The sequence below is a fragment of the Hemiscyllium ocellatum genome, chromosome 20 (assembly GCF_020745735.1).
Source record: "Hemiscyllium ocellatum isolate sHemOce1 chromosome 20, sHemOce1.pat.X.cur, whole genome shotgun sequence".
NCBI classification, from domain to species: Eukaryota; Metazoa; Chordata; class Chondrichthyes; order Orectolobiformes; family Hemiscylliidae; genus Hemiscyllium; species Hemiscyllium ocellatum.
In genome coordinates this window covers 29,262,515-29,273,279 of record NC_083420.1, presented here as the reverse complement: position 1 = coordinate 29,273,279, position 10,765 = coordinate 29,262,515, and the positions used below count along the sequence as shown (strand labels likewise).

General features: G+C 38.6%; 1 protein-coding gene across 1 annotated transcript; it reads left to right on the top strand.

Moving 5' to 3' along the window:
* The first annotated feature begins 351 nt into the window (after positions 1-351).
* LOC132825595 (pentraxin-4) lies at positions 352-9,995 on the top strand. The gene is made up of 3 exons (XM_060840976.1): positions 352-489; positions 1,193-1,775; positions 9,295-9,995. Exons 1-3 carry the CDS (start codon positions 352-354, stop codon positions 9,930-9,932), a joined length of 1,359 nt encoding a protein of 452 aa, XP_060696959.1. The 3' UTR covers positions 9,933-9,995.
* Positions 9,996-10,765: the final 770 nt, after the last annotated feature.

The following is a 10,765-nucleotide window of genomic DNA, read 5'->3' as shown; positions in this document are numbered from 1 at the left end:
CTATTCAGTCGCTACAGATCAAGTTGGAGTGCATTACTTCAGGGAAACCGGATCTCACTGCTCATTGCTGAATTACAATGTAAACGGTTGGTAACTATTTCAACGCATTTGGAAATTATACTCTGCAAATCTCATATGTTTAATGGATGAATTTATTTCTCTTTCCCCTGTAACAGAAGCCGGAGGGAGATGAAACATCAATCATGTAAAACATGCAGCTACCAAATATAAAGCAACTCCTCCTCATATACACGTACACACACACACAGAGCACCACGGTTCATATTCAGGTTCTACCACCAACCCCTACTGAAAGGAACACAGAGAGGATCCAGAATCATTCTGTTCGGGATGGGGTTCAGCAAAATGTTTACTTGGTTTTTCATCACTTGGGTTTGTTGCAACTTGCATGTCAGTTGCTCACAACAGGCTGAAAGTGTGAAGCAGAGGAAACCGTTTTTTGAACGGCTGAGACGGCTGGAGGAGCAGGTGAGTCGGACAAACACATCTGGCTGCGGACCTCTGTTCGCTTCCTGAGCAAGTCCTGCTGGACACGGCTGCTCTGGGGGTCGGAGCACTCAGACCACGCTCATCACTCACACCTTTTAATTCCCTCTGGTAGGTAGCATATTGGTCAATCAAAGCCATTCTCCCTCTGTCAATGACTGGGGAGAAATAAAAAATGGAATCTAGGAAAGCAAGAGGCTACTTAATTGAAACATGTAAGAGACCGAAGGCTCTCAAAAGGATACATGTGAGAATGTTTCCTCTTGTGGGAGAATTCAGAATTAGGGGGGGTCTCTGTTTAAAAATCAAGGGTCATCCATTCAAAATTGAGATGAAGCACGAATATTTTTCTTAGAGGGTGATACATTTTTGGAATTCTTTTCCTGAAAGGGTGATGGAAGCAGAACTTCTCATGATTTTAAGGCAGATATTCTTGTTAACAATGGGAGTGAAAGGTTATGAGGTAGGCGGGAATGCGGACTTGAGGTTATCATTGCATCAAACATTGAATGGCGGTGCTAAAGGGGCCGAATGGCCTACTTCTCTCCTTGTTTGTATCTACTTTCTTATGATTGTACCATCTCGGGAGTTTCAACATAATTTTGTTTAAAGACTTTTTTTTCTCTAATCTAATGTGGTGAAATATTATTTTAAGCGTGCCGTCTCTTCAATTTTATTAACACAGTTTCGACGATTTCAAGAACTCAGCTTGACACGATTACAAATCATTTCTGCCAACTTCAATATTTCTTCGAGCGTCGACCTTCGACTCCAGTCGTTAACAGAACAGTCCAATAACATCAGCGCTACAATGAGCAGATTCCACACTGCCGCCGAAAATGACATCGCCACCTTAAAATCGTGGATGAAGAAACTGCAGAAGAAAACCAAGAAAATTGACCTGAAGATGTCGACCTTGGAGCAGGTCCTCAACGAGCGAAGCAAGCAATTGTCAAAAGCGAAGAAGGAGCAGAGCGAGATGATGTCCAACCTGACCACAGCCGTCCAGGGTCACAGGGAGCGAATCAGCTCCCTGGCTGCAGGCAGGAGTAAGCTGCAGGAGGAAACCGAGAGCCTCCGGGATGAGGTGAAACGCCACGCTATGATCATAGCCAGGTTTGAGGAGCGGGTGAAAAGCGCCTTGCAGAACGACGCTCTCTCGGCAAAGCCCAGGCCAGTGCAGGCGGCAGCAGCGACAGAGCCGCGAGTGCACAGGGCGAAACCTGTGAAAGCGCACAAGCAGCAACATACCCAAAGGGAAGGCTCAAGTATGTCTCAGTTCCAATAGCAATCTGTCAGGACCAGCACGGTGGGCAGGCTGGTCGAAATGTATAAAAGCAAAAGCTCGTTTCGGCGAAAATACAATTAAAACCTTAGCTTCCCTGTCATTCCTAGGCATTAGAAAGAAAGATATGTGGAGATGCCAGAGGATTAATTTAGTGTCTATACCAGCTCATAAAACCAGAGCCTTCAAAGATAACAGGGCTAATTCTGCCCCAGCTACAAATGCAACGCAATGGGACAAATTTAAGTTAGAATTTAAAATGCTGCAAAGGGGAAATGTGATATACAGATGAGGGATGCAATCTTTTTAAAGAAACATACAAAAGCAAGTTCATTTTGCAAGTAAACATAGCAGCACCATGGTGTGAGTATTACCAGATACCTTGCTTGTGCAGCATTGGAATGTGTACAAGTTTCATTAAAACAGATACTTAAAGTGCTGACACTTCAGTACCGTCCTCCAATCCAACAACATAGCTCAACTCTAACCCCAGGAATAGCTCAACTCCAACCCTAGGAATAGCTCAACTCCAACCCCAAGAATAGCTCAACTCTGACCTCAGAATAACAGCCCTTTTAAGAAATCGGACCCTTCAGAATGACTGAAGGTCTGAGGTCCAGAACATGTAGCTGCTAAATTAGTTCTATGGCATGTCTAAATTCACTTTCTATAAAAATATGACTATGACTCTATGACTCTAAAAGCAGAGGTATATGAAAGCCATTAAAACAATTTATGATCAATGGTCAGTAGAAGGAAAACAACAAAATTCAGTATGAAATCAAGATAATTGGTTTGTTTATTAAATGAATAGGAGATTCACTAGAAATTGTGATGAATATGTGATTAAAACTGTAGATTGAACTTGCGTAGGTAGAGGAAAAAGTGAATTAAATTTTGAAACCCAAACCTGTGACTTGTGGGATGCCAGTCTTGATGATGCCACACATGGAAGCGTCATGTTCGAGTTTGGTTTCTGTTTTACAGGGGAAATCCAAATAAAATACTGCATTGCGGGTAGTCCAGACAAGGGCTCCAAAGCACATTCAGAAATTTTAAAGGCCTGTACTATGAGGAAGCCCAAACCGAGATATTAGTTTCCAGAGAAGAGAAAGATGTTAACTCATAACAAGCTTTGTCCAGTCTGAATTCACGGAAATTCTTCTTACACAGGATTTGAGGATTAGGGACAATGGAAAATAAAATGTGACAGTGGAAAATGGATGCATTTTTGTTTCTCAAAAGAATGCCAAAATTTTAGATTGCATATCAGAGGGATCATCCAACAAAAACTGCTGGTAGCTTGAAAATAAAATGAATTATATAGAAATGATAACACAGAAGCAGGTCAGTTGACTAGACCAATGCACATTGATGTTAATCCTCCACAAGACTGGCACTCATCTATATCTCTTTAGTTCCCTTTCTTTCAACCCCTATCAAAATAATCCTTCGTTTAACTATTCTTAACTGTTGTTAACATGGCTACTGCTTTTAGTTTATATATTATATAGCCATACAAGCCTCTGCTTGCTAGATTTGTTGGTCATAGAATTGTTGAAAGTCATCACTAAAAGATAGATTTGGAATGGTATATGAACAGGATGTCTCAGAAAGCACAAATCACAACAAGGCATAGTGAGAACTTCTGTCCCTAAAGTCATAGAATGGTTACTGTGATGAATGGGGCCATTCAGCCTGTACTGTATGCACCAGTTCTGTGAAAGAGTAACTCCCCCATCCATTCCCACCTATTCTCTATAACCCTGCAAACGTTTTCTCTTTCCTGTACACTTTCCTGTTGCACAACTTGATTAACGTAATCTTCATGCTTCACATATCTAGAGGTGATCCTTGAGTACTGTGGACACATCAAGTTGTATATGTAGCTCCTCTGAAGTTGCAAAATACTCAGAAACATTTTATTAAATAATAATAATATATCTTCTGTTTTTAAATTTCCCAGAATGCAGTTTACTTGATATTTTAACAAAAGTGCAAAGAAGTGTCCTCTGCACAGTGGTACCTTAAGAGAAGTATATCTTAGTGTTAAAGCCTGTCAGGAGGAAACCTCAAACGTATACTCAATTTGTTTAGCTTCAGCTTTATGAAAAGCTGCATAGATAATCTTTATTATCACCTGGGAACTGTTAAGAATCTGTTAAAAGTCTTTCAGTTTCAGGAGGTTGAATACTCCCACTCATAAGTTGTTATTGTTGGACATTACCAACTGATAAGCAGAGCTGTAGCCACCTGGAAAACCTATATACATGCATAATTACTTTGCTTCATGAAGTCTAGAAAATATGTGAAAATTGTGCTAGAAGTTGAATTTACTGACCATATATTGTACTGCATAATATACTGTTAGCTACCATATGATTGTAACTTAAGTTGGTTTAAGATTTCTGTTGGTGAAGTGTTGTCCAAACGTAAAATCAACTTTTTATAATAGGGCAAATAGATGGGCACTGAAATAGACAATTAAACCAAAATATCATACTTAGTAAGTGCATTTTACAAAGAAAAAATGCAGTATTATCAAAAAGAAATGAAAAGAGCACCTTTTTGCATTCAGCATTCCCTACCAGCCTTGTCCTTCACCCTAACAGACTTCATTATTAAAACTTAATTTTATATAGAATGATAAAAGCTTATAGACGACTTAGATTCACATGGATCTTTATTTCTAAGCATCAATACAATAGAGAAAATGATCAGTTGTATCTGTATTGGCATGATGATATGTACTAATACAGATCTTCCTGACAATTAAAAATCTCTGTATTTTAATGGAAATAAGATCATATATGCTTGATATTTTGTGCATGTATTGAATTGATTTATGAGACAATCATTAAAGGAGAAACTGTTAGAGACATGGCTCAGAGATGGACAGGACTGGCAGCTTAATGTTCCAGGGTATAGATACACTTTCCAATAGTATTCCAATAGTAGAAAGGGGGGCAAGAGAGTATGGGGAGTGTTGTTTTTGATTAGAGATAGCATTATGTCTGTACTTATAGAAGATATTCCTGGGAATACATCCAGGAACGTTATTTGAGTGGAACTGAGAAATAAGAAAAGAATGACCTCCTTATTGGGATTGTGATATAGAGCTCCCCCACAAAAAGTCAGTCCCAAATTGAGAAACAAATTTGTAAGGAGATTTCAGTTATCTGTAAGAATAATAGGGTGGTGATGGTATGGGGGAATAGATAGAGAAATCTTGAAAAATTTCCATATTACAGAGGAGGACGTGCTGAATTTGAACTTTACAAACGTAGATTGGGACTGCCATAGTGTTATCGTCTTGGATGAAGAGGAATTTGTTAAGTGTGTACAAGATTTTTTTCTGATTCAATATATGGATGTACCTACTAGAGAAGGTGCAATACTTGGCCTACTCTTGAGAAATAAGGCAGGACAGGTGACTGTGGTGTCAGTGGGAGAGCATTTTGGGGCCAGTGACCATAATTCTATTAGTTTCAAAAAAGTGATGGAAAAGAATAGTTTGGATTGAAAAATTAAAGTTCTAAATTGGAGGAAGGCCAATTTTGTCAGTATTAGGCAAGACTTTTCAAAAGTTGATTGGGGTGGATGCATGTTCCTGTTAAGGTGAAGAGCAAGGCTGATAGGGAATGCTGAATGACTCGAAAAATTGGGGTTCTGGTAAAGAATAAGAAGGAAGCATATCGTCAGGTATAGACAGCAGAGGTTAAGTGAATCCCTAGAGGAGTGTACAGGCAGTACGAATATACTTAAGAGGGAAATCAGGAGGGCAAAAAGGGGACATGAGATAGCTTTGGCAAATAGGGTTAAGGAGAATCCAAAGCAATTTGGCAAATACATTAACAACAAAGGGGTAACTTGGGAGAAATAGGACTCCCCAAAGATCAGCAAGACTACCTATGTGTGGAACCACAGGAGATGGGGAAGATACTAAACAAGTATTTTACATCTGTATGTACAGTGGAGGAGGATATGGAATATAGAGAATAGGGGAAAATAAATAAAGATATCTTGAAAAATGTCCATATTACAGAAGAGGAGATTCTGGACATCTTAAACTGCGTAAAAATGGATAAATTCCCAGGACCTAATCAGGTGTAACCTTCTATGGGAAGCTAGGGAAGTGATTGCTTGGGCCCCTTGCTGAGATATTTGTATCGTTGATAGCCACAGGTGAGATGCTAGTTGGCTAATGTGGTTCCACTACTTAAGAAAGATGGTAAGGAAAAGTCAGAGATCTATATATCAGTGAGCCTGACATTGGTATTGGTAAGTTGTTGGAGGGAATCCTGAGGGACAGAACTTACATGTACTTGGAAAGGCAAGGACTGATTAGGGATAGTCAACACAGCGTTGTGCATGGGAAATTTTTCTCACTAAGTTGATTGAGTTTCTTGAAGCAGTCAAAGAGGAAGGATGTGGGCAGAGCAGTGGACATGATCTGTATAGACTTCAGTAAGGTATCCAACAAGGTTACTGGTAGAATTCCTGGTTAGCAAGTTTTAATCACTTTGATTAGAGGGAGACCTAGCCATTTGTGACAGAACTGGCTTAAATGTAGAAGACAGAGGGTAGTGGTGGAGGATTGCTTTTTGGACTGGAGGCCTGTGACCAGTAGGATTGGTGCTGGGTCAATTATTTTTTGTCATTTATATAAATGATTTGGATGTGAAGATAGGAGGTATGATGAGTAAGTTTGCAGATGACACCAAAATTGGAGGTGTAGTACACAGCTAAGAACGTTGCTTCAGAGTACTATGGGTTCTTGATCAGATGGACCAATAGGCTGAGGAGTGGCAGATGGAGTTTAATTTAGATAAATGTGAGATGTTGCATGTTGCAAATCAGGGCAGGACTTATACATTTACTGGTAAGGTCCTGGGGAGTGTTACTGAACAAAGAGACCTTGGAGCACAAGTTCATAGTTCCTTGGAAGTGGAGTCACAGGTTAGATATGATAGTGAACAAAGTGTTTTGTATGCTTGCTTTTATAGGGCAGTGCATTGAGTATAGGAGTTGGGAGGTCATGTTGAAGATGTACAGGACATTAGTTAAGGCCATTTTTGGAACATTGTGTGCAATTCTGATCTTCCTCTTATTGGAAGGATGTTGTGAAACTTGGAAGGGAAGAGAAAACATTTACAAGGGTGTTGCAAGGACTGGAGGGTTTGAGCAATAGGGAGAGACTGAATAGGCTGGGGCTAATTTTCGTTGGAGCGTCAGAGACTCAGGGGGACCTTATAGAAGCTTATAAAATCATAAGGGGTATGGATAGGGTAAATAGATAAGGTCTTTTCCCCAAGGTGGGAGAGTCTAGAACTAGAGGACATAGGTTTAAAGTGCGAGGGGAAAGATTTAAAAGGGACCTAAGGGGCAATATTTTCATGCAGAGGGAGGTGTGTATGTGGAATGACCTGCCAGAGGAAGTGGTGGAGGCTGGTACAATTACAACATTTAAAGGGCATCTGGATGGTTATTTGAATAGCAAGAGTTTAGAGGGATATGGGCCAAATGCTGGCAAATGGGATTAGATTAATTTAGGATATCTGGTTGGCATGGACGCTTTGGACCAAAGGGTCTGTTTCCATGTTGTACATCTCTATGACTCTATGTCACAGATGACGATAAAAGGTTAATGTACCGAAACTATTTTGTCTTGATGCTGTGAGAGCTCTTCAGCTGGAGCTATTTGTTTTAAATCCATTTTCCTGTCCATTCCTAACATATTTTTATATTCTTCCTTTTTAAATACTTCTCCAATTCTTATAACATTTATATTAATTACACTATCTCATGCATTTGTTATAATAATGTGTGAAATATTTTTCAAAACCTTCTAGATTGTTCTTCAATTAGTAATCTCCAGTTTGAGCCCAAGTAACTGATTTACCAGCAACAGAACCAAGCTTTATCAATCCTTTTGATATCTTTCATAATGTTGCATAACCCTTAAAGTTAAAAATCACACAACACCAGGTTATAGTCCAACAGGTTTAATTGGAAGCACACTAGCTTTCGGAGCGATGCTCCTTCACCAGGTGATAGTGGAGAGCTCAATCCTAACACAGAATTTAAAGCAAAAATTTGCAGAGTGATGTAACTGAAATTATACATTGAAAAATTGATTCTGTTAAGCCTTTCATCTGTTAGAATACAGTGATAGTTTCACTTCTTTCATGTGTAAATCACAAAACATTTTTTTTAAAGTTGCATTCTCAAGTTACCTGTTAACAATGGTGATAGCTAGACAATATGTTGAAGGTGTTAGCCCCCTGTGTTCTCTGTCTATGACCTGATGTTTAGATTGATTCTAATCTAAAAAATTAGATAACAGAGTTTTACGTAAATACATGCAGTTTTTGAGTTCAGAGTTCTACATGAGTGTATGACCCTTAAATGTCTTTATCAGGAATGGGTGTATATAAGCAGAGAGTTCTTGATGAGCTTTAGAGGACCCTTCCTACAAAATATCAAATTAGAAAGAGTCTACTAAACCATGCTCAGTCAGAGCATTATGTACACTCTGATCACCATCTTCCACAGGAGCCTACTTTAGAGTTTCCCATTCTTACAACACTCACACTACTGCAAATCCCAAAACTGTCAATAAATCTTATTCTCAATTTCTTTTCCTCCATTTGCTGCTTCATAGTGTATTTCCAGTATGGTAACAGATCCCATATTATTTATTAACACAGAGAAGATAGTCTCCTCCTGAGCATCTGTGACATCAATAAAACTTCCACTTCTGACGTGATTGTGTCCATAATTCATAAAGCTCCTTTTTAAAAAAATTCTGTATCTGGTTCAAAGTCTAAGTTTATATTGAAATTATTGTAAGTTTAATGTCACACTTGAGCCATTTTGGTAGAATGAGCATATTATTGACTCAGTTAAAGGCTTTAAAATCCTCAAAAAGTATTATGTCTTCATTTTTCCTCACAGATGGCAAGATATAGTTTAACTTTCTGCAGAGGCTGGAAAAGCCCACAATCTGATTTAGACTCAAAACTTGTATACAAGTGACATGGAATATTATAGCACAGTACAAGCCCTTTGGCCCTCGATGTTGCGATGATCTGTGAAACCAATCTGAGCCCCATCTTATCTCCACTATTCCATTTTTATCCAAATGTCTATCCAATGACCATTTAAATGTCCTTAAAGTTGGCAAATCTATTATTGTTGCAGTTGGGTCATTTCATGCCCCTACTACTTTCTAAGTAAAGGAACTACCCCTGACATCTGTCCTATATCTATCACAAATATATATTATAAATTATGTATTATAAATTATGTAAATATTCACATTGCATCATGAAAGGTGATAATATTTGATATATTAAGCAAAAGCTGATTTCAAAGCTAACAATAAGTGTCAATCAACCCATAAGTGAGGTGTAAAAAGTATGAATCAGTTAAAACTTATTGCTTAGATATGTAAGCACATTGCCAATATGTCTGATTGTTCGTTTGTTTCTCTATTGCAGTCTGCAATGTGAATTCGATGATGTACTTTCCCAATTCTTCCATTGAAAACTATGCAAGCTTTGATAAAGAATTTTCAACTGGGCTATTTGAAATTACCATCTGTTCTTGGCTCAAAACCAAGGCAAACTATTTGGGAACAATGTTGTCATATGCAACAGAGGATAATGACAACAAGTTGGTACTCCATGGCAGAAATACAAGCAAACAAACTACCATACATTTTGTAATTGGAGATCCAGCATTCAGGGAACTTCCTGTGAGGTCACTCTTAGATGGCAGGTGGCATCATGTATGCATCATCTGGTCTTCCTTTGAGGGTAAGTACTGGTACTACGTAGACAGGCGTCTGGCAGCAACTGGTTCCAAATTCCAGAAAGGCTATGAGATCCCAGCTGGTGGAACACTTATAATAGGGCAGGAACAGGATAATATGGGAGGAGGCTTTGATGAGACTGAGTCATTTGTAGGGAATTTGGCTGGATTCACAATTTGGAATCGTGCTTTGTCTCCTGGAGAAATCTCAGGTATCACCACAGGAAAGTTGTTACCTGGAGGCCAAATGTTAACTTTCAATGATATTTCTATTCTTAATGGTGGAGTTCAACATTATAATTGTACATGCCTGGAACACTGTTAGGAACAAAGATCATTAGTTAAGGACTAATTTAACTCTACTTTGTACTGGTCATATTCCTTGGTAGTTGCTGCATTGGTTTTCTATAGCAGTTCAGAAGTCTCATATTCATCCTTCAGCAATGCTTTAGAACTCATTGCTTTAGAACAATGCTTTAGAACACTTTCATACTTATCAGCCAGTGACATTTGGCTAAACATTCTGATTATTGCAGAACTGTAGCATTATTGCTGTAAGATTATATCAAGTAATACAAAGACAATCTTTGGTGAGAATTAATGGATACATCCAAATGAGGTCAATGCATTTCAAATAATCTTTATAGAATATAAGACAGAAATATTTGTAAGAACAAGGACAGCAATTATAAAGAATCAAATAGTCCTTTAGAATCTATTTTTGTATGGCACACCAAATTTAATTCCTCCATTAATAGAGCGCTATGGATTTAGTTTGTATCACCCACAAGATACACTACAGTAACTCACCAAGGCTTCTGCTAAAGCACATTCTGAATTTTATCACCTCGAGGTACATGGACAATAACTGTACTGGAACATCAGGAACTAAAAACAACACACCATCCTGATCTGGAAATAATTAATCATTCCTTCGATATCACTGAGTCAAAATCCTGGAACTCTTTAGATAACAGCTCCGTGAATGCACCTATATTGTATATGATGTGGAGGTGCCAGTGTTGGACTGGGGGGGACAAAGTTTAAAAAAAATCACACAACACCAGGTTTATTTGGAAGTTTGGAAGTACAAGCTTTCCAAGTGCTGCTCCTTCATCAGGTAGCTTGTACTTTCAAATAAACCTGTTGGATTATAAC